The sequence below is a fragment of the Felis catus genome, chromosome E1 (assembly GCF_018350175.1).
Source record: "Felis catus isolate Fca126 chromosome E1, F.catus_Fca126_mat1.0, whole genome shotgun sequence".
In the NCBI taxonomy this organism is placed as follows: domain Eukaryota; kingdom Metazoa; phylum Chordata; class Mammalia; order Carnivora; family Felidae; genus Felis; species Felis catus.
In genome coordinates this window covers 12579148-12602543 of record NC_058381.1, presented here as the reverse complement: position 1 = coordinate 12602543, position 23396 = coordinate 12579148, and the positions used below count along the sequence as shown (strand labels likewise).

Below are 23396 nucleotides of genomic sequence, written 5' to 3'. Positions count from 1 at the left end.
CCACCTTCCCCTTCAGGAAGCAGCTGGCTGCGGGGAGGGAGCACCCAGCTTGTACATCTGATCTCTGAGGCATTGTGCAGTCTCTCTGTCAGACTAACAGAGAGGCCCGGTCCGGTCAGGCATTTCGATTTGTTGCTGAGGCTTATGGGGAGTCATCGAAGGGTTATAAGCAGGGAAGTGCCATGTTCATTTTTATCTTATGTTATTTTTAATGTGTATTTATTTTTTAGACAGAGATAGAGCGTGAGCAGGGAGGGGAAGAGAGAGGGAGACACAGAACCCAAAGCAGGCTCCAGGCTCTGAGCTGTCAGCATAGAGCCCGACGCGGGGCTCGAACCCACGAACCGTGAGATTAGGACCTGAGCCAAAGTCAGAGGCTTCACCAACTGAGCCACCCAGGCGCCCCAGCCATGTTCATATTTATTTTAATTTTTTTTCAACGTTTATTTATTTTTTGGGGGACAGAGAGAGACAGAGCATGAATGGGGGAGGGGCAGAGAGAGAGGGAGACACAGCATCGGAAACAGGCTCCAGGCTCCGAGCCATCAGCCCAGAGCCTGACGCGGGGCTCGAACTCACGTACCGCGAGATCGTGACCTGGCTGAAGTCGGACGCTTAACCGACTGCGCCACCCAGGCGCCCCTTCATATTTATTTTAAAGGAATCTTGGCGGCTGCAGTGTGGAGAAAGGATTGCAAGGTGAAGGCTGCGGGTAGGAAGGCAGCTTAGGAGGGCAGGACAGAACCTAGGCCACAACAGGGGGGTAAGACAGAGAAACTAGTGGGTTCGGAGTGTTTCGGTCACCTGTCCCAGAATCCCACAGCTGACGAGTGGCAGGGTCGGGATTCAAACTGGAGTCTGTCTGGGTGGAAGAGGGCCCCATGTGGTGTGTGTGTGTGTGTGTGTGTGTGTGTGTGTGTATACACATGGCCCCCAGATCCCATCTCCACTACAGCCAGCCTAGGCCGGAGCCCAGCCTCCCTTGCCTGACCATATGGTCTCCCAGCCAGAAAGATCTAAGACCTCAGTCAGATCACGTCTCTGTCCTGCTCCAAACACTCCACTGCCCTCCCGCTGTGTGAAGGGTACCATCCGAGGGACCCGAAGCAGCCCCTGCTCCCCCCGTGTCCCTCAGGTTCCTCCCACTTCAGCCGCACTGACCTTGTTTCAGTTCTTCAGATCCTTCGAGTCTGTCCTTGCCTCGGGGCCTTTGTACTTCTGTCCCCTCTACCTGAAGTCTTCTTCCTCCACACATTACCATCATTTAATCTTGTCATTTAGATCTGTTGTCATTAGACATGTGTTCAGCTGTTAGGAAAACCCAACTCACAGGGGCACTTCCTTTGTCTTATGTACTAGAAAGTCTGGAGGAGAAAGGTCCGGGGCTTGTGCGGTGGTGCTGTGAGGTTACTGAAGGCCCAGGCTCTTTTTGTCGTCTACATCCCCTTTCTTTTTTTAAATTTTTTTTTCAACGTTTTTTATTTTTTATTTTTTTATTTTTGGGACAGAGAGAGACAGAGCATGAACGGGGGAGGGGCAGAGAGAGAGGGAGACACAGAATCGGAAACAGGCTCCAGGCTCCGAGCCATCAGCCCAGAGCCTGACGCGGGGCTCGAACTCACGAACCGCGAGATCGTGACCTGGCTGAAGTCGGACGCTTAACCGACTGCGCCACCCAGGCGCCCCCCCCCCCGTCTACATCCCCTTTCTATGCTGACTTTTGCCCTCCTGATTGTTGCTTCCTGGTCACAAAATGGCTCCCATACCTGCAGGCATCACAGCCATATTCTAGGCAAGAGGAAAGGTGGATGCTGCCCTTCCTGACCTCGCCATCTAATGGTGCCTCCCTGGGCACCCTTCACCTCATTTCCCCATCTTATTCTGATCCTGCATCACTACTTGGAGTTTTCTTCCTTGCGTCCTTGCTTGTTGACCAACTCTTGCCACTGAAATAAAAGCTCCCAAAGAGCAGGACTGCACCCACCTTGTGCATTGCCAGCCCCCCCCTGCCCCCCGCTGCCGCACAGTCTTTGGAGCGTAGGAATGTTTGTCGAATGAGCGAACAGTTAAGTCCCCTCTAGGTGCCGGAGTCAGGACGCAAACCCAGGTCTCCCACTTCACGGGCTTGGACATCTCACGGAGTGTCTCTGGGACCCTCTCTGTGAGGAATCCAGGCAGCCCAGTCCATTTGCAGGTCAGGCATATGAACAAGAAGCCTGTGTTTTCAGGCCTGGATACAGAGAGAGAGAGAAAGAGAGAGAGTGAGAAATCCTCCCCTGCCCCCCCACTGGGATTTGGGGAGTGCTCCTTACTTAGTGTGAGGCTGTATTTCCTCAAAGGCTGGCTGGCCAGCAAGGTGGTCCTGGGTCGTGCGGAGCCCAGAGTTAAATGGCAACATCTCACCTAGGGGGCAAGTGCCCCCCTTTCTGAGGGAGCTTTAGGGGAGCGACAATATCTAACTAGAATCTAATAACCTTTTTTTTGTTGTTTTATTGTATTTATTTTTGTAAGGTCCTGCCTATGATACAGACATTACATTTGGATGGTCACATAGAGTTTCCCATTTAAATAAATATATTTCAGTGCTCAAAGAGTGAACCCATCAAGGAGCACTAGTGAGGGTGGACTAAGGGTCTGGCACAAATGCCGATCATCACGTCTGCCTGCTTCCAGAACATTTTCATCCCACTTTTTTAATGGCCAAATAATACTCCATCGTGTGGGTTTATCCATTCATCCGTGGGTAGTTCCATCGTTTGGTGACTGAATAGTGCTGGCGAGAGCACGGGTGCCTTTTAGACAGCTTCGCGTGCAGCCACCCACCAGCCCACAGCAGCCCAACCCACGGGGCCCAGGGCAAGTGTCGTCACCCCACACGTCCTTGTCCCGAATCAATGTTCCTTTGGATCGCCAACTTCTTTTAGGCTGGATGTTGGCAACGGTCACCGCAGGGCACAGAGACTTGCTACATATGGTGGCCTCAGTCCAAACTAGGCAACAGTGTGTTTCTGGGCAGAGTTGTGTCACCCCAAAATTCATATGTTGAAGTCCGGGACCTCAGAATGGGGCTGTATTGGAGATAGTCTTTAAAGAGGCAAGTGAGGTGAAATGAGGTCACATGGGTGGCCCTGACCCGATCTGACTGGCTACTTCAGAAGAAGAGAAAATCTGGGCCCACAGGGAGACACGAGGAGTGTGTGTGTGTGTGTGTGTGTGTGTGTGTGTGTGTGTGTGCGCGCGCGCATGCGCACAGGAGGTCATGTGAGGACCGGTCTGTAGTACTTTGTTGTGGCAGCCCTAGCGAATGAATACACAGTATGTTTCAATGTCCTGGGAATATATCCTGAATCGCCTCCCTTCCCCTGCCATCCCCCAGCCCCAGTCCGGCTGCGAAATCAATATACGAATGGATGTCTTGCCTACCTCATGCTCCCGAGGGAGGCGCAGGCCATACGATGCACTGCAAAAAGGCACTATTATTACCAAACCATCTTGGCCCAGTTTGCCTATTTCCTCCTCATATCAACACGGGAACGTTCCCATAGGGGCACCTGGGTGGCCCAGTTGGTTCGGCGTCCGACTCTTGGTTTCAGCTCAGGTCATGATTACACGGTTCACGGGATCCAGCCCCACACTGGGCTCTGCGGTGACAGCACAGAGCCTGCTTGGGATTCTCTCTCTCTTTCCCTCCCCCCCTCCCCCGCTCACATGTACGCTCGCTCTCTCTAAACGAACTTAAAAAACCAACACTGGAATGTCACCCGTTCGCGTCACCCTTCGGTATCCTTGCCCCGTCTGCCCCAGCCCTGAACTAGGGCTGATGGAAGGCAGCGGCCTCATCCATCTATTCCTCTGTCACCAGGGCTTTTTCACAACCTGGCACAGAGCAGGTGCTCAGCAAGGATTAGGTGACAAATGAACGAGTGACATACCTCCCATGGATCACCACAACTGCTAAGTAGGCTCACCGCTCATGCTGACCACTATCAGTCTCCACCAAGAAGATAAATTAGGAGCGATCTGTGCCTTTCCCAGACTCGCTGTGTGAAGCTGTGGCAACTGTTTTATCTCAACGGGCGTGAACGGCATGTGCTGGGGGTTCCCGAAGAGTGCGGTTTCTGCACACACACCGGGGCCTTTTCTGCATCCGAGGTGGCCTGCCGATGGGTGGGATGACGGAGGCTCCCCAGGAACATCCTGGAAGGACACTGGCCAGCTGCAGTTGGGCTAACGACTGCGCTTTTGCAGCAGGGAGCACAGGTAGGCCCACTTTTGTCTCACCAAGTGGAGAGCTGTGCCAAAAGGAGTTTAGGAAGGGGCTGTTCCAGCTGCCTACTGCCGCGTAACCGGCCACTTCACGGAGGCATAGAGCAGCAGCCATTTGATCCTGCTCATGCAGTCTGTGGGTCAGGAATCCAGACAGGGCACAGCAGGGAGGGCTTATCTCTGTCCCTCCACGTCTGGGGCCTCCAAGGGGGCGGCGTGAAGAGGGTGCCGATGACGCTTCGGGAAAACAGCCCCCGCTGGTGGGAGCGGAGGACGGTCGGGCCGTATTTATCACAGTGACAAGCGCCCACAGCCTTTGACCCAGCAAGTTCCCTTTCGGAAATGATCCCACAGGAAGACATGCGCACGGGCACTAGGAAGTTGTGCAAGCGTACGCACCGCAGCCCTCTCGGAAACGGTAAAAGACTACAGGAGGCTGGCTAGGAAAATCATGGTGCTGGTAAGACAAAGTGGTGTGTGCTGAGAGCGACCTCCAAGATTCGGTGGAGAGAGAAACGCGAGTCCCGGAGCTGTGTGCGTGGCACGCACCCTGTGGGTCAAAGAAAACAGTTGTTTTGAATAGACGCATACCCTTGCCCCGGTCTGGACGATCCGTAGACACAGAAGAAAGGAACCAGCGATAGCTTTAGGAGGAGTCAAGGATGAGGCAATGAGAAGACAGGATACGAGAAACTTATCTTCGCCGCATATTGCTTTGCAATTTGAATTCGATGGGTGAATACATCACCCATTCGGATTTAAAATTCTATTTTAAAAATGCTGATTTTTGATGCCTCACATCAGAAGTTCAGACCTTCACGTTAAAATATTATACGAAAGGTGTTTATATAAAGGTGTTTAGTATAATATATTATACTAAAGGTGTTGCTGTTTGCCTTTCCCGCATGCCTACTACGTGCTATGAAGCATCCGTGCAGTAATTTGTTGAACACATACTTGTTTCCCTCCTCGTACAGAAGTGTGCAGTGGCTGGTGTGGGAATGGCGTCTGTGGTTCCCATCCTGCGCTTGCCTTTGTAGGCTCTTCTTCGCAGCCAGGACCGGGAGCCTGCAAACCTCATTTCCCAGATGCCCTGGTCAGGTGACCCTGCCTCCAGGAGGCACCAGCAGGGCTTCAGAAGACAGGAGGGAGGGAGGAGCCATCCCAGCCCAGGATTCTGGTGGCCCCTCAGGCCGTGGTGGTGACAGCAGCTGTGTGACAGTAGCACCCCTGAGGGTGTGGCTCTCAATTCCTGCTCCAGCAGGAATCACGGTTCTGGGAAACATTGTTTCTCCTTTTGCTCCTCTGGTCTTAGGGGCCACAGCCGCTCCCTCCAGTTACTAATCTGTGGGTGTCCTCATTGTTCCCTGGCTCCTCCTGCCCTCCCAACACCTCTGTAAACAATGCCCCGTATTACATTCCTTCTGCCTGAAATACCTAGGGTGACTTTCCCCACCCCCTCACTAGACACTAACACATAGGTAAAATTACACCCATTTTACAGATGAGAACACTGCAATTCAGAGAGAGGAAGTGACTTAACCAAAGGCAAACCCAGCACCTCTCCTCCCTCACCATGCTCCAGGTATCCTCATCTCATTTCTGGAACACATCAAGCTTGCTCACACTCCAGAGCCTTCACACCTCTTCTTGTGCAGAACATTCTGTCGCTAGGTCTACATGTGCACACTGTTTCTCTCCATTCAGGTCCTGTGTAAACGTCACCTCTTGAGAGCTCCGGTAGCCACCCACAATCCCCAAGCCACTCTACACCACCCTGCTTGATTTCTTCTTAGAAATTCTCTGAAAATATTTACTCACACTGGAAAGCCCATGAGACCAGGAATAGTACTTACCTTACTAAATGCTGTGTCTGGTGCCTGAGAGTACCTGGCACTGAATGTGCACTCAATACTTGTTGGCTCTAAGAATGAATGAGTGAAAAGGGTGCACGAGAAGTGCCATTAGTTTTGAGCTCCAGCGAGGCCCCACCTTTCCCACCAGCTGGTTGTCTGTTAGCAGTTCAGGGGTCTCTTCAGGAGGCTCCACTGCGCAGGAGCCCACAGGAATTTCAATTCCCACCATTCAGGATGTACCCTCAGTAACTGGGTGCTCAGTTGCTACGAGCTGAGTGAACCAGCCTCCCTATGAACCTTCCCAAAGATGTCTGTGCACTATCAGTGATCAAGAGGCAACATTCTGGGGGGTGAGGGCAGGATCTCAGCTCAAGTCAGCAGACTGGAAGCAGATGGCCTGCTAGAAGTTAAGCGCAAGAGCCAGGGAGATGGGAAGATCATGGTAGGTCCACAGCTATTGGAGCACTTAACATTTCCTCTGTGCTTTAGACACTGGCCTGGGACCTGTCCTCGTTGACGAAGGTGGCGTTTCCAGAGCTTTTCCTGAGAGGCACCATAGCATGGTGTGATCTCTGCAATCGGACAGCTTCGGTTCAATTCCTGGCACCATTCTTGACCCGGCAGGGTGACCCTGGAAAGTCACTTGGGCGGTTCCCTCATTTGCACAATGAGAATGCTGATAAGACTTTCACAAGGCTGTTGTGAAGATGAGAAGAGTTAAATCACTTAACATATGACACTTGGAACATATAACACTTTGAACAGGGCTTGGCACACATAGCCATCGGCTGTTCTTGTTACCTTATCTAACATTTATCTGGATAAGTTCCATACCCGTATCATCCTATATCATGTCCATAGCAGTTGTGTGAGGAGAGGTACTAATATCACCACTGCTTGGCCAACAAGGAAGCTGTGAGAAGCAGGTTCTAGAAGCAGCCCCAGATCCAGAATGGGGAGCCATGCTTCAACCCCAGCTGTTCTAGAATCCCCAGAAACCCTCAAGAAGAGCAGATAGTTCTGAGGGACCAGACTCAAGTCTAAAGGATAGTTGGGGGGGGGGGGGGCGGGACGGACAAAGGATTGTTGGCTGGGAGACAAAGAATTTTAGGGAAAACATGAAACAACGAGGGACCTACAAATGTTCTGAATTCGCGAGCCTGGCAAGTTCCAGGCAAGGAGAGGCAGTTGAACCTGGTCAGTTAGACAACCTCCAAACCGCGAAAGGGCTTCCAAATTGTGCTAAGGAGCTTGAATTTCATCGTATAGGTGATGAGGGACTGTGAGAGGATTTCAAGCATTTAAATCTACCGCAGAATGTGAGCTGGAAGGAAATACGGATGAATCCTCAGTGGTAAAAGTGCCTTCTACACCTGCCAACCCCCTGCCCAGGCTTGCTGAGCCCCGCCAGAGTTGGATGCTGGGAGCGCTGTGCTTCTTCCTGTCTCTGAATCTGGACATTTTGACATATTAAGAGGTGCTCAAATATTTACGGAGCCCCCTAATGTGTCTGGCAACATTGTCTGTGGAAAGCAGGAGAGGGCCTATAAGTTCAAACACTGCAAAGGTTCCCCCCAAATAGCCCAAAGGTTCACGGGAGCCGCATCTAGGAATCCGTGGTTTCCATTTAGTCTCTCCTGACTTTACAGCAGCGTCCAGGCAGGGAAATGCCAGGTCCTGTGCAGGGATCCCGTCGGGGGGCGGCGGGGGTGTTGCCCCCCATATACCTTCAAAGACACGGAAATATGCGATTATGCTCACGTCCCCGCACCAAGACACGGGTGGGAGGCGTGGTGGAGACCAAAGGGCCTGAGTTGGCCCACCTAAAATCGGCTTTTCTCTCTACGGGACCATGTTTCTTTCATAGCAATGATCGCGTGTTGTAGTTCTTCTTCTCTGCTTCGAGATTCTCAATTCCAACAGTCTGCAAGCAGGGACTTTCGTGGCAGCAGGGACCGCGTCTGTCCTGTCCCCAGAGCATCCCGGGAGTCCAGAGCATTTGGGGGAATGGAGCGGGAGTAGCGAGGGCCTCCGAGAAGGGCCGGTGGCGCCTCGGGCCCCTCGGTGACCTTAGTGGACAGAGGCGGCTGTGAAGGGCAGATCGGGCCGCCTTCGCGGAAGGCGAGACCGAGGCGCCGGCTGCGGGGCGGGCGAGAGGGCGACGAGCGCGGGTAGGACCGGCAAGCGACAGGCGGGCCTCACAGAAAGCGCGGCGCCGCTCGGCGACTGCAGCGGGCAGCGCCGGGACGCCTCCCGCGTGGCGCTCTGGGAGTTGTAGGCACTTTCCTTTCCACTCTCCTTCTGCGCTTTGCTCTTGAAGCCCAAGGCCGTACTAACGGGTGGGCGCTGTAACTCCTAGCCTGTGAACTTTGGGAATTTTAATTTCTAAAAAGGTGTCCTGAATAGAACTCCTCCCAGAGTGCCTCCTTCTGCTGGAAGGTTTGAGGACTACATTTCCCAGGCGACGTCAAGGAGGCGGTGCTTCCGGCGCGCGCGATGCATTGTGGACATTGTAGTCCCGTGGGGGCTCGATTTTCACCTCCCGGGCAGTCCGGGAATGTGGCCCGGACTACATTTCCCTTCAGTCCGCCCGCTGTCCCGAGGCCGTCTTGGCGCGAGACATTTGCGAGCAGAGTGTCTCCAAGATGGCCGCTTGGGGAAGGAGGCGTCTTGGCCCGGGCAGCAGTGGCGGCAGCGCCCGAGAGAGGTGAGATCCGGGGGCCTGTTGCTCTCCCAGGACGAGTGGCTTAGGAGCCGGGGAGCCAGTAAAGCCTCCTGGAGCCGCACCGCTGTCCCTGCCTTCGTACCCGGGCTCCCCCTTCTCGCCCACTCGCCCTCGTACCCCTGCGGGGCACGCGGGGTTCCTGCTCGGGCCGACCCAGGATCTGGGTGGGAGCCGGCGCCCCCTCTAGCTGGGCTGAGGCTGTCTCCATGGAGGGTTCAGGGGAGGTGACGATGGCGGGGCCGGGCGAAGTGGGCCGCGGCCGTACGGGGTCGGGCCGGGGATCGAGGCCGGGCCACGCGGGAAGGATCCGGAGCCCCGCGCAGGCCCGAGGGACCCGCCTAGCATCCCGCGGCCGAGCGGCGACCGAAGCTCCCGTCCCACCTGGCCACGAGCGTGGTCATATTGGCCGCGACCCCTGACGTGGCGAGGAATAGCTCGGGGAGGAGAGAAGGAAGGGGAAACCTTCACTAAGTGGGCCAGCTGCGGGCAGGGCAGTGCAGTCTGCACGTTTATCAGGGGAGCCTTAACCTTCCCCAGTTTGTCTCCCGGGCCGAGAACCGGCCGCTTCCTCGAACCCTCGATGTTTGCGACTTTTCGTGGGTTCTCTGCAAGCGCCCCTGCCGTAGAAGTCCTTTGAAGTGACCTTTCCTAATGAATGGTGTGTGGGTACGGAGCTAGGGACTTGTGTCTTCCAAGGTGGATCTCGATTTGTAGAACTGACTTCTAGAAGATGAGATTGGAATAGTTTTCATGTTTCTTGTTGAATTTACAGTTTTTGCTTCAGGAAAGCAGTGTCACCTAGTAGAAGCCACTAGAAGCTAGCTGTTCAGCTACCAGAAATTTGGGAAAGGATGTGTATTGGTGGAATCACCTGGATTCGACTGCTCAGTCCATTTTGTTATGGCTTGGTTGGTATAGCAGAGGTCAGCAGGAAAGTTTTGTGTTTGCTTTTTTTTTTTTTTGTCTTTTTGGAGAGGCTTATTAAACAGAAAAGTTATCTTTCTCTCTCTCCCCTCACCCCCCCCCCTTTCTCTCAACTACCCTCCTTTTCCTTTTCTTTGATTCTATCACGTTCATTGCTGTTTAGTGCAGATGGCTTTCTCAGCTCAGAAGATTCCTTTTTGATAGTTGTGATAAACCAGCTTGCATTTTATTCTTAAGCTCAGAGTTATCCAACGGTATCGGTTCTGCATTTCCTCTTCCTTGGAAAAGCAGTGAATGGCAAGCAGATATTTTTGTTTTTCCAACTGTCATCTGGTATTTCTTAGATCAGACCATAGGAAGAAGTTAAAGGTTTCCAGATGGTCTTTAAACCTGGCAAACGTCTTCAAGGTCTTCAATCTGAACATTAATCCTTTAGTAATAGGAAGTAACCTGTTTAGAAAACTCAAGAGTATCTGAAAGGCATTTCTCCTTACTGGACAAAAACAATTGAAAGGGCCAAATGGGGATGCCCCAGACATCATCCAAGGGCCGTGCCAGCACAAGTTAAGCTTTTATTGATCTAAGAAATCAGATACTGGGGATTTTTTTCTCCTTGGTTGGAGACCAGCATTAATTCAAAACTGAGTTTGCAAACCAGCAGCCCAGAGGCTGAATCCAGCCCTTGACTGTTGACCATCAGTTTTAAAAAAGAATTTAAGTTAGTTGCCAGTACTTAGAAGTTGAAAGATTTCACATAAAACTCTCCTCGAAAAGCTGAGTGGTGGCCGACATTTTTGGCCAAGGCAAGTACTCTCTAGTTCATTACTCACCTGACGGCTCGACTCACTGCAGTTACCTGCCTGGTCTCCTTAGGTGTTCAGATTGCGACCTTTGGCCTGGAACTACTCACTCATGCAGATGCTGTATGTGAGCCAGGGTCGGGGTGTCAGGTTTTGTGGTTCGGGTGGTACCATCTCTCTTTCTTCCAGATAACGTGGTGCGGCTGCGGGGAGCCCCTCTGTTTGCCTTTGCTGCGAGGCCCTACCGGGGCTCTGTTGGAGGGGACATTTGCCGGAGCCCGGTTTCCCAAAGATCCTCCCACGCTGAGCAGGGGATGGAAACATAACCCGCTGCTGGGCCAGCTAGCTAACTTCTGGGCACGCCTCCATCCCTGCTCAGTGGGCGGAAAGAGTGTTCGGGTGGGGCAGGCTGGATTAATTGATTGCCCAGCACCGCAGATTAAGAGGCCCAAGCATATTATTGGCTCCAGCGTCGGAAATAGGCTGTTTATGGCCCTCTTAAATGAGTTTGTTCCATGTCACATTCATGCTGACTCAAATCTCAGCTTCACATTGTAAGACCGCTTTCTAGAATTGCTTGACACACCTAGTTGGAGTCTGCTTTATGCTGAAACTGAAGGACACGTTGCCTGGTTTGGGGCAGGGGCTGGAGTAGAGCAACACTTTGGGCAAACTTTCCAGATTCGCCAGGGCCTGCAGACTCCAAAGCACGACTTGTATTTAAAGGCCCTGCCTAGTGCCAGACTGTCCACAAGACAGCGTTAATGACGGTCCACTTTAGAATACCCAATGTGTGAATTCTTTACCTGGTTCTTGACTCTAGAGCTGTGTTCATTCAGTAGCCACTAGTCACATGTGGCAATTAAATTTAAAGTAATTAAAAACAGGAGCTCCTGGCTGGCTCAGTCGGTAAAGCATGCAACTCTTGATCTCGGGGCTGTGAGTTCAAGCCCCACGTTGGGTGTAGAGATTCCTTAAAAAAATAAAAGTAAAAAGTGATTAAAAATTCGGCTCCTCAGTCACAATAGTCACATTTCATGTGCTCAGTAGCCACATGTGGCTTGGGGCTACCACACTGGACAGCACAGATAGAGGACACATCCATCACTGCAGAAAGTTTTGTTGATACAACAATACTGGTCTAGACTAAAGTAGGAGAGGGGTAAGAAATAGCAAAATGATAGCTGCTTGCATGTTGATTTTTCTCTCCGCTCCATTAAATCCAGGGAATCAACAGTGTTTGTAATGAAGAACATCACACTCTGAGCTGTAACCTGAATTCTTGTCCAAAATTCAGCACCCTGGCAGCGAGCACACGACACAGATTGCCACTTGTCCCGTCGGCGTCTTTGAGACACGCTTGCCCATCTAGGAAGGCACAGTGCAGGCATCTGTGTGTTCTGCCACTCGGGTGCCAACGCGGACCAGCTCACAGACGGTCCCTCCTGTCCCACTCGGGCTGCTTCTCTTCACTCCCTCAGGGCCTCTGAGCATCCCTGAGTTCTCCGTGATTGTTGGAATGGGAGTATAGCCACGTGCTGTCAGCTCCTGTTTCTCTCATCATGTGAAGATGTCCTTGATCTGGTTCTGACCATGGTACCAGGCAGCGGCGCTGTCCGAAGACCTGGGGTGTTCAGAGGGCCGTGCAAACTGGACTAAACGCTCAGGTTGTAGTGTGAGATCACCTTTCGCGGCCCTCCTCTCCCCTGGCTTGTGCAGCCGTCGGCGTGTTTAGGCGGCCCGTGCCACGGGACTGCTTCCCCATCTTTGCGTACCACACCTTATTCCCCAGGACTTGGGCCTCCTTTCTGCCGCTTTGTTTCATATGTGAATTGGACAGACGTGCTCCCGGATGGCTGGTGGAGGGCGCAGTTCCCAGGCCAGCCGAACAGATGGGCCACAAGCCACGTGGGCAGGTGGCTCACATTCCGGGAGTGACATTCTCCTCATTCTGGTCTGATCCTTTCCTTTTAGAGCTGAGGCACCTTAGGGGTCTGGGGTATTTTATTTCTCTTGGAAAACTGCCGTTCTGGCTCTAGCGTGTGGTAAAAATGTTTCTCTCCTCCTGGTCTGGATGAGCCGCGCGGGTACGGCATCCGCCCCCAAGTCTCTGGGTGTGCGGCCCTTGACGGTTGTGGGTCCTCCTCAGCTGGCCGCCAGAAGGTGGAGCCCGGCACGGCTGGGCCACACGTTCTGCTCCCAGAAATTGGATGTTGCGTGTTAAGATCACCCGCTGGGGTTCATCCTGTTAGGCACGACTTTCCATTTTCCTTGATTTACGTGAGCAGTCTGGAGTCCGGCAGCGCTGACTTGTGCCTCAGTGGTTCAGTCCCGTAGGCCGCGTTCCAGCGCGGGCCCGACTTTCTGAAGAACGGAGGGGCAGCCTTGTACCCAGGGACGGGAGGAGGCGGCTGAAGCCAGGCCTGAGTTTAGCTTCTGTGTCCTGGGCCTCAGTGAGCGGGGGCCGCGGGAGGAGGCGGGAGGTACTCCATAGAGCGGGCACAGGGGAACCTCCCGGCTGCCACTGTGCTCGGTCCCCGGTGCCAGCAGCCACTGGATGGGCCACAGAGTTCTTGGGAAAGCCAGTAATCAGTAGCCATAAGAGTTCTCTAGCTCAGGGCTGTTCAGTAGGATTTTCTGCCACCACAGAAGCGTTGCCGATCTGTTCTGTCCGTGAGGGTAGCCGTTAGCCACGTGTGCGTGAGCATTGGAAGCGTGGCTCCCGCGTCTGAGCAACTAGATTTTTTATTTTACGGTTTTCTTTTTAAGATTATTTACGTATTTATTTATTTTGAGGGAGAGAGAGCACGCGCACGAGTCGGGGAGGGACAGAGAGAATCCCAAGCAGGCTCAGCAGCGCAGACCCTGACGCGGGGCTCGAACCCACGAGCCGTGAGATCGTGACCTGAGCCAAAGCCAAGCCGGCGCTCAACCGACCGAGCCACCCGGGCACCTTTTTATTGTCGTTTTAATTAATTTAAATGTAAACAGCCGCCTGGGCCTCAGATGGGGGCGGTGCTTTGCGGCCGTCACTTTGGCGTGCACACCTGACCCCTGCTCCACCTTCACCGTGGCCCTGGGGGAGAGGTAAGGCCTCTGCCCTAGTTGACGCGGGGCGGCCCTGCTGGAAACGGCCAGGTGTCTTGCCCTTGGATACAAAGCCAGTGAGTAACCGAGAGGGAACTTGAATCCAGGTCTCTTGACTCCCACCCTTGGTGCGCTGTGTGCTTCCCACGGCAGAGAGCTGCTCGGTTTCCAGAGTACAGAGGAGGAAAGTGTGGTCTCGCGGGTGGCTTCCTTTGAAACAGATGATAATGTCAGGTGCTTTTGGAAGTTCCTCGGCCCGTTTGGAACTGTCCTCAATATTTGGGGCTACCTGCCTGTGTCTTTCTGTACTAATTGCCCCCATTCTTTTTGTTTTTTTTTTTTAATTTTCCAACTTTTTTTTTTTAAGTTTTTGTATTTGTTTTGAGATGGAGTGTGAGCGGGGGAGGGGCAGAGAGAGAGCGAGAGACAGCCCCAAGCAGGCTCCACGCTGTCAGCGCAGAGCCCGACGCAGGGCTCAACCCCACGGACCCTGAGGTCGTGACCTGAGCCAAAACCAGGAGTCGGATGCTTAGCTGCTGAGCCACCTGGGCGCCCCCTTGTTGGGCTTTCAATCCACAACGTACAGTCCTACCGCCTCTCTGGCTCCTACTCCCTCTCTGAGGGAGCAGTTGCTCCTTTCGGTTAGCCAAAAGTGCGTTCTCCTCGATCTGGGAGCTAGAGGGACAGTCCGGCACCTCACAGAGCATAGGTGACCCCGTGCTTATTAGGCGGCGAGCAACCTGACATATGGACCTAGTTTCATGTAATTTTCTCCTGTCAGTTATTTCAAATGAGTTTCCACTGTCTTTTTTTTTTTTTTAAGTTTATTTATTTTGAGAAAAAGAGCGTAAATAAGTGGGGGAGGGGCAGAGAGAGGGGGAGGGAGAGTCCCTAGCAGGCTCCGCACCGGCAGCATGGAGCCCGACATGGGGCCCGAACCCATGGACGGTGAGATCACGACCTGAGATGGAAGTCAGGCGTTTAACCGACTGAAGCACCCGGGCGCCCCGCCCTGCCGGTGCGTTTCGGTGACCCGTCACATTCAGGCCCAGTGCAGGGGATACCGTGACGAAAACACACTCTGCCTTCACAGAGCTCAGGATTGACATCCTTTGTATGTCACGTGGGAGGGAGCGCATGCCTGGGCCCTGCCTGTGAGCCCCGGGCCCGCTCCGGGACGTAGGTCTGAAGCAGGCGCTTCCGCCACAGTTCGATTAGGTTCTTCTGGTTCTGCCACGACCAGGAGGTGATGGGGGCTTGCGTGAGCGAACAGGGAAGTGGAATTTTCCTCCTCCTCTCTGGCAGGACCACACGGGTGTGACCCCGGCAGGACGCCGCAGCCACGAGATGCCGCCTGTGCCCAGGCTCGCGGTGGCGGGGTGCTTCCCTGGTAGCGTGGGCTTCTCCGCGGGCACAGAGACGCTGCTGGAGCCGGAACTGGGCTCCCTCTGGCTGCCGAGGGCCCGTGGCTGTCTGCCCTCGTCACCCCAAGGGATATGGGCTGTTGAATAAGATTTTTCTTTTTAAGAAAATGCGTACAGTTAATTTTCCCACTGTTATAAGAGAAACCCATGATTCTTTGTTTTCTTTTTTGAAGAATACAGATAACGTATGAAGGAAAATAAAATCTCAGTCACCTGTTAGGCCACCATCCAGGGAAAACCATTGTTGACCGTTTTTCACGTATAGCATCTTTGATACTTCCCTCCAGATGTTTTGTCTTGGATTTTTAAAAATTGTATATTAAACAGACCCAAAGTATGTTTCTAACATGTGGAAAGTCATAAACTTGCTACCATACGTCTGGCCTTTGAGAACCTTATGCTAAATGAAAGAAGCCAGTCACAAAAGACCACAAACATAATTTCATTTATATGAAACGTGCAGAATAGGTGAGTCCATCGAGTCAGGAAGGGGACGGGTGCTTGCCGGGGGCTGGGGAGGGGTGGGGGAAATGGGGAGCCGTGGGGTTTCTCTTTGGGGTGATGGAAATATTCTAGTATCGATTGTGCTGTTTGTTACACAACTTGGTGCACGTGCTGAGCCACCGAATTGTACACTCCAAATGGGTGAGTTGTGTGGCCCGTGACTTCTGTCTCAATAACGCTGTCATTAAAAAAATCAAAAGCACAGTGAGATACAACAACAGGCACCTGGGTGGCTCTGTCGGTTGAGTGTCTGACTTCGGCTCGGGTCGTGATCTCATGGTTCGTGAGTTCGAGCCCCGCATCAGGCTCACTGCCGTCAGCGTGTCAGCACAGAGCCGCTTCAGATCCTCTGTCCACCGTCCACCCCACCCCCCGCCCTTTCCCTGTTTACGTGCTCTCTCAAAAGATAAATAAAACATTTTTTAAAAAACAAAATAATAACTTCTGGTGAGGATGTGGAGCAGTTGGAACCCTCATGCTCTTTTGGTGGGAATATAAAATGACGCAGCCGTGGGGCACGCGGGTGACTCAGTTGGTTAAGTGACTGACCGTTGATTTTGGCTCAGGTCATGATCTCGTGGCTTCACGAGTTAAAGCTTCGCATCGGACTCTGCACTGACAGTACGGAGCCTGCTTGGGATTCTCTCTCTCCCTCTCCCCCCATTCGTGCTCGTGTTCTCTCTCCCTCAAACTAAATAAATTTTAAAAAATAAAATGATGCACCCACTGTGGAAGACGGTGTGGTGGTTCCTCAGAAAATGAGAAGAATTAGGGGCGCCTGGGTGGCTTAGTCAGTTAAGTGTCTGATTCTTGATTTCGGCTCAGGTCACGATCTCAGAGTCACGAGACTGAGTCCCGAGTCAGGTTCTGCACCAAGCTTGGAGTCTATATCCTTAAGATTCTCTCTCTGCCTGCCCTTCCCCTGCTCACACACCTGCACGCGGATCCCTCTCTCTAAAAAAATCTAAAAAATGAAAAGAATGACCACATGATCCGACAGTCCTTCTAGATACGTATCCAGAAGGATTAAAAGCGGAGAGTTGAGCAGGTAGGTTTATACCACGTTCGCCACATTCCTAATAGCTAGAAGGTGGAAGTGGCCCAAACACGATGGATGGATGATGGATAGACAAGTGCGGTGTATACATATGATGGAACATTGTTTATTCGTCCTTAAAAAGAAAGGAAGTTCTGACTCATGCTGCATAACCTGAATGAACCTTAAGAACATTACGTTAAGCCAGCCACAAAAGGACAAATACTATGTGATTTCACTTGCATGTGGTCCCTAAGGTTATCAGATTCACAGAGACGCAGAGTAGAAGGTGGGGAGTGGGGGCTGGGAGCTGTCGTTTAACGGGGACAGGGTTTTAGTTTCGCAAGATGAAACCGTCCTGGAGATTGGTTGCCCAGCAATGTGACCTAACGCTACTGAGCTGCACACTTACAAATGGTTAGGACAGGAAATTTCATCTGTATTTCCCCGTGATTTGAAGATAGTTAAACCTGCGTGCTCGCCGCTCAGCCTAAGAAGTAGAAAACTAGCATTACCCTGGTGCACATGTCCCTTCTTGCAGGCAGAGGCCACCTCGCTCCTGAATTGTCCTTTCCTTGTTTTTCTTCCTAGTTACCACACACGAAAACGTTCCTAAATGCCGTATCCTTGCATTCTGTGTGCTTCTGATGTGTCTGTCCGTCTGCGTGTGTTCTGAACCTGCTTTCTCCTTCGCTTTGCGTGGGAGGGATTCAGCTGTACCTCCGGTTTCCCTCTCGTGGAGGAACAGCTCAATTTATCGATCCCTTCCCATCAGTTCTGCTCTTCTCGGACAGTGCCACTCAGAACTTTTTTGCGCAGCTCTGACTTTTGGGGAGGTATCTGCAGACTTTGGGGATCCCATGTTTGAGACTACTTCTGTAATTTCAGATCCCTCTGAGAGAAGCTTCCCAGTGATGCAGGGGACCCCAGGGCCACATGCCGGGCAGGCTGCCAGCTGTGCAGAGAAGGTGCCCGCACCCAGGGAATGGAGTTTGTCAGGTTGCTTCTTCATTACGGCCACCTTCTCACCACAAAGCCAGTGTTTCCGAGGGATCCCTCTGATGCGAGCACAGATTCAGAGGAGGAGAGCGGAGGGTCTCAGGCCCACTGTGGTTGAAGGCAGAGGGAGGGAGGCGGATCCAAGAGCCCCGGTCACAAGTGCCCGTGACCCTGAGGCCACATCTGTAGCAGCCACCCCAGCTCAGATGGGTTGATGTTCTGCTCCACAGGCTGGTTAAGGGCTCAACGGTGCACATCGATCTCAGCACTGGCAGAGGGTGTGCAAAGGCGTAACCCTTACTTCGTGGTAAGTACCACGGAACGTGCTGAATTCGAAAGGTTCAGAAGCCATTTGGTAAACGGGACTCTCCTTTCTGGAGCCACTCCATGGCCTTCCCCAAGTGATAGAATTCTCAGGTCTTTGTACTTCCAGAAATGCGTGTAAAAGCAAGCATGTGCACTAAAGTTAGCATACTCTAATCACCGTTCTGGATTTGGCCTTTTTCACTGATCTCGTAGATACTTTTCCGTCACTGCTCTTTCCCTCTCATACTCTTTTTTTTTTACATGAACTCTTTATTAGGACTCTTACTGGTCATTACACACCTGCCATGGAAAGCACAAATGAAGTCCCTTAAGCCCCAGAGACTCCCAGTTAGCTTTTTTTTTTTTTTCCCCCATATGCCCTTGTATACCAGGGTTCAAGTTGGGGGTTGGCTGGTAATGCTCTGAAATCGTTCAGGGCAACCTTCTAACTAGGCTCCTTCTTTAGTTGGTTACATTTGACCCGGAAACAAGCAAGCCACACGTGGGTGGGCCCTGGGGTACCTGGGTGGTGATGGACATGCCTCTCTCCTGGGAGTAGTCAGCCACCAGGTTTCTGAAGTAACTGCCCGTGGCAGCCATGTGAACTGAACCCTGTGGTCCAGGCAGCTTTTAACACCTATGTTTGCAGGCACATAGGGCACCCCAGCTGCCACAGCCAGGTGGAAGTTGAGTACTTGACGGGGTGGCCTCTAACAGATGGGGGCCCCAATGTGTGTGTGTGTGTGTGTGTGTGTGTGTGTGTGTGTGTGTGTGTGTGTGTTTTGAACCTTGCTGTCTCCTTGCATATCTTGGAAATCTCCTTCTCCAGACTTCAGATTCTATCCTTTGGCAATGAAACAAGAACAAGAATCCCTTTCCTGAATTTGGGCCGAGTAGTTTGGCTTTGAGAGGATTCGAGAGGGTCAGGGCAGTGGTGTGGCAGTGCCTGCCTGCTGGACTGGCTGCAGAGGCTGCCTTGTTTGAAGGCCCCTGGGATGTTACTTCAGCGTGGCTTACGCTCTTTTGTTTTTGCACCGTGGGCGACTGGCGATGGGTAGGAGTGGGGTGGCCGGCCCACAGAAAGCCGCGGCGGCTTTAGGAAGCTGGCGTGCTCTGGATGTGTATATTGGGGGAGCCAACCCGTGTCCACACACACTCCTCTGAGCTGTGGTGTTTGTGACTTGCCGGCAGCCGGAAGGCAGAGGGTGGACGGCCGGCCATGTCCCCTCACTGTCCGTTCCTGTGCCGTCGGGCCTGACGCAGGCACACGTGACAGCAGCGGTGAGACAGGAACCCGGAGGGTACAGGGTCAGGCTCGAAGGGACCCGTAGACACACCTACTCATCTGTGTCAACAAAGGGCAGGAGAGTACCGTGCCCACCACGCCTGCCCCTGCGACGGGCTGGGAAAAGGCAGGCGGTGTGGATAGGGATGCCGGCGGGGCTTGCAGAAGCTGGGGGAGGGCGAGGTGGGATGTCTGCTGACAGGTCTCCAGAATGGAGCAGTCTGTTCTAGGTCGGTGGGGTTTCAACAGGCATTTCTTATTGGGCCTCACAGTACTTTTTTCCACCATGTTCAGGATGGCTACAATGTGCTGGGCAGAGAGGGCACCGTACTGAGGTCGAGTTGGGTTTGGTCAGGAATATTCTATAATCCCAGTCTTGACACCCACGTTCGGCTTTGAACATTCTAGAGGAACCTTGTGGCCAGAAAGGCATCCCTGGCCTCGCTCTGATAGTCAGCAGGACACACGGCCTTGGAAGTGTCTCCTCTCCACCACCTGAACGCGCGGCCTGGGAGCAAGCCCTCTCCCTGCCCCTGCACACGCGCGCGCAGTCAGCCCCTTACCAGTGACTTACCCGACCAGCGTGAAACCCTGCCTCTCAGGTTGGCGTGTTTGCTAACTGGCTTCTAAAGTGCTGAGTCCTGCCTGGGAGGAAGGACTGAAACAGCCCCATCTCCTCTCTCTGAACGAAAACCAAGTGGAGGCCTTGAAAGGGCAAACCCCACTTTTCCTGTTTTCTCAACTTCCGGTGGACTCTTGTGGAAACAGCTCATTGACCCATCGTGGAGACGCAGCCCTGACTACTGGTGAGCTGCTTTGGCAACGTCCCATGTTTAGGAGGCTTCTTGTCCGACCCCCAGGGAACGACTTCTCCCCAGTGCACGCCAGTTAATTAGGGCCTGTGATTTAATTAGGAGGCTTCCTTGAGCCCAGCTTAATTACAGTTACCTTTTCAGGATAAAGACTTCCCTCTGCCGGAGTCCCAGCCCGTGCCTTCTGCTACAGTGCTTCCCACCGGATAGGAGGCCCCTCCTGGAGGATGCCCTTCCCCCTGCCCCTGGGGGCACGGTCAGCCTGTTACCAGTGACTTTTCCTTTCTTGTTTTGTTTTTTTTTTTAATGTTTTATTTGTTTTTTGAGAGGGAGAGACAGTATGAGCGGGGGAGGGGCAGAGAGAGACAGAGACACCGAATCTGAAGCAGGCTCCAGGCTCTGAGCTGTCAGCACAGAGCCCGACGCGGGGCTTGAACTCACGGACCGCGAGATCATGACCTGAGCTGAAGTCGGTTGCTCAACCGACTGAGCCACCCAGGCGCCCCTAAGTGACTTTTCCTTTCTGATGTGCCCACAGGAGAGTATTGATCAGGCATTTTCCTAACAGAGTGAAACTGCCTCTTAGGTTTGCTTATTTGTTGGCTGAAAGTAGTTTCTACTGTGCTGAATCCTGCCTGGGGGTAGTAACTGGAAGGAGTGCTCAGGGGTCTGTCGCTGTGGTCTTGGGCTCTGATCGCCCGGCCTTTGTCCTTGAAGTGCGCCCATGACAACCTGATTTTCACCACATCTAACATGTAATCGCGTTCATCTCTGAAGGAGGGCCAGGACCCAGAGCTTCTGGGGGTGACCTTGTTTCACAGCCGCTGAGGCATGTGTGAGAGGTGCTCTGCACTGCCTGTGACAGGGGTTAAGTGACTTGATCCAGCCTTGAGCCGTGTCTAGCAGTGCCCTCTCAGAGGCTGGTATAAAGAAGGCTTTTTACCAGATGAACAGAGAACACAAAACTAGGAGAAACAGTATATACTAGACAGCAGTATGGAGATTTGGAAAGATCTGGACAGGCTGAAACAAGCCAAATGGAAATGACAAGGCGTGTACAGGTCTATATTTAGGTTTGCCCATCAGGGGGTGTGGAAAGACTCTGCTTTGGATGCAAAGTCTGCACTGGAGGGACCTCACATAGGATCCCGAAACTGCCTGCGCTGCCCCGTGGCCCACGGTCACAGCCAACTATCTGGCCTTGACCCAGAGCTGAGTTGTCTGTAAGCGTCCAGATTTGTCTTCCGCTGGTGAGGGTCAGGCCGCCCGTCCCTAGTCCCAGGGGGACGTCAGATCAGCTCAGCCACTTGAAGTGGGTCTTTGTGAAGTGTTTCTTATACGAACGAGAGGAGGATTTACTGGCAGTAAACACCTACAGAGTCCTGGAGGACCAGGGTAAGAATGGGCCAGAACCTCTGGGGCCCTTTGTGTCATCCGTACACTAAATTTCAGAGTCACTGCTGTTCTTGAGGCTGCTGGCTTTGGGAAGGGCTGTGGGGGCTTTGTGTAGCTTGTCCTCTGTTGACGGCCGGAGGAGTTTTGTGCTCCATCATCCAAGGCGAAGGCGACCCTATCTATCTATCTTTTGTCCCGCAGGGCAGGGCTGACTCCTTCTAAACTTTGCAAAGGGCAGAGTGTTTGGCACTGTTGGTCTCAGGTCTGTTGGTTTCCATCAAAGAAGCCTCCTCCTGCAATCGCCGTGATTAACCAAGAGCACGTGTCCCTCTGCCGACCTTGGGCCTCTGTGTTGATAAGAATCCGGGCTGAAACCATTCTTTCTTCCTTGGGGCTCCTTAGGGAACTTGGATCTGTCCACTGCCTCAGGCTATCTCCCGGGCGCAGTACACATCATAGGCTGTCATCTTCTGGAGAGCTGGGTACCCCTTCTTTCCTGTGTCTTTTCTACATTTCACTAGTAATCATTCTCTCAGAAAAACAATAAAATCTTTCCTATCTTACATATTGGGTTCCAGGGAGGATTAACTCCTAAGTGAGATGTGGTGCCCTCAGGAGCTCAGGCTCTCTGCTGAGCGCCAGGCCCAGACTTGAGTCACGAACCTCTCGCGGCGTCTCAGCGCCGAAGCGTGGTGCGTGTGCCCTCAGCCTAACTATCTCCTCTCTCTCCCCCCCCACCCCACCCCCACTCCAAGGGTGAGCTTGTCGGCCACAGACTGTTACATCGTGCATGAGATCTACAATGGGGAGAACGCCCAAGACCAGTTTGAGTACGAGCTGGAGCAGGCCCTGGAAGCCCAGTACAAGTACATCGTGATCGAGCCCACGCGCATCGGCGACGAGACTGCCCGCTGGATCACCGTGGGCAACTGCCTGCACAAGACCACCGTGCTGGCGGGCACCGCCTGCCTCTTCACCCCGTTGGCGCTGCCCTTAGATTACTCCCACTACATCTCCCTGCCCGCAGGCGTGCTCAGCCTGGCCTGTTGCACCCTCTACGGCATCTCCTGGCAGTTTGACCCTTGCTGCAAGTACCAAGTGGAGTACGACGCCTATAAACTGTCCCGCCTGCCCCTGCACACACTCACTTCGTCCACCCCGGTGGTGCTGGTCCGGAAGGACGACCTGCACAGAAAGAGACTGCACAACACGATAGCACTCGCCGCCCTGGTGTACTGTGTAAAGAAGATTTACGAACTCTATGCCGTATGATTTCAGTAGAACAGGGAGAGAAGCAATCGGCCCGGCCCACGAGAGACCACAGAGTGTTCAGATTTGCCACAGTAACAGGTTTTTGCTCTGTGAGGCGGCGGCGGAGCCTGGGAAGGTGTTTGGTTTAATATCTGTTATTTTAAAAAAATAACACAGGTCACAGGCGTACCAAGGGTTTTTCAACTCCTTACACTAAGATGTGGATTTCCATAACCCGCAGGGGGTCCGAGCGGTGGAAGTCTGGGAAGACCGGGCGGTGCGTGTTGGCGGCACGGCTGCCGAGGGGATGTGAATGCGCTTGCGGGGGGCGGGGGGAGGTCTTTAAGTATATTGTTTAACTGTACCATCCAGAGCCAACCAGAAGCTATTGACCATTAAAATTATGAGAATTTCAACTTCGGGTGTCTTCTCTTTCCATGACTGCCTAGCTGCTGCCCACAGTCTGCTCTGGGTGGTAGCTCGCCCCGGGGCAGCGGTGGGCACCTGGTGTCGCCATCCACAGCAAGGACGGGCCTCGGAACAAGGCAGGCCCAGACCCCAGAGCGGTTCACCTCTGACGGCGGCCTCGTTCTCAAGGCCAGCACAGCTGAATGCTGCTCGGGCCACGTGGTAGGATCAGGTGACGAGGTCCAGAGGTCACTGGGTTTCCGTTTGGGTCCACGTGGAGAACTGAGGCCTTGGATCCCCTGTCCAGAGCTTTTGATT

General features: G+C 53.1%; 1 protein-coding gene and 1 long non-coding RNA gene across 9 annotated transcripts; one reads left to right on the top strand and one right to left on the bottom strand.

Moving 5' to 3' along the window:
- Positions 1-562: 562 nt before the first annotated feature.
- On the bottom strand, positions 563-8588 carry LOC102899862. Of its 8 annotated transcripts, none has more exons than XR_006589342.1 (5): positions 6123-8588; positions 5842-5976; positions 3969-5541; positions 3424-3641; positions 1577-2230 (listed from the first exon to the last, which is right to left on the bottom strand). It is a non-coding gene; the product is annotated as an uncharacterized LOC102899862 (long non-coding RNA). The 8 variants fall into 8 exon arrangements; XR_006589339.1 differs by having other exon boundaries at positions 1577-3641; positions 3969-4816; positions 5224-5541; positions 6123-8574; XR_006589345.1 differs by having other exon boundaries at positions 1577-3641; positions 6123-7849; positions 7946-8574.
- An 89-nt stretch (positions 8589-8677) lies between these two features.
- On the top strand, positions 8678-23086 carry TMEM11 (transmembrane protein 11). Its single transcript, XM_003996354.4, has 2 exons — positions 8678-8829; positions 22175-23086. The coding sequence occupies exons 1-2, from the start codon at positions 8768-8770 to the stop codon at positions 22689-22691; spliced, it is 579 nt and encodes a 192-aa protein (XP_003996403.1). The 5' UTR covers positions 8678-8767; the 3' UTR covers positions 22692-23086.
- Positions 23087-23396: the final 310 nt, after the last annotated feature.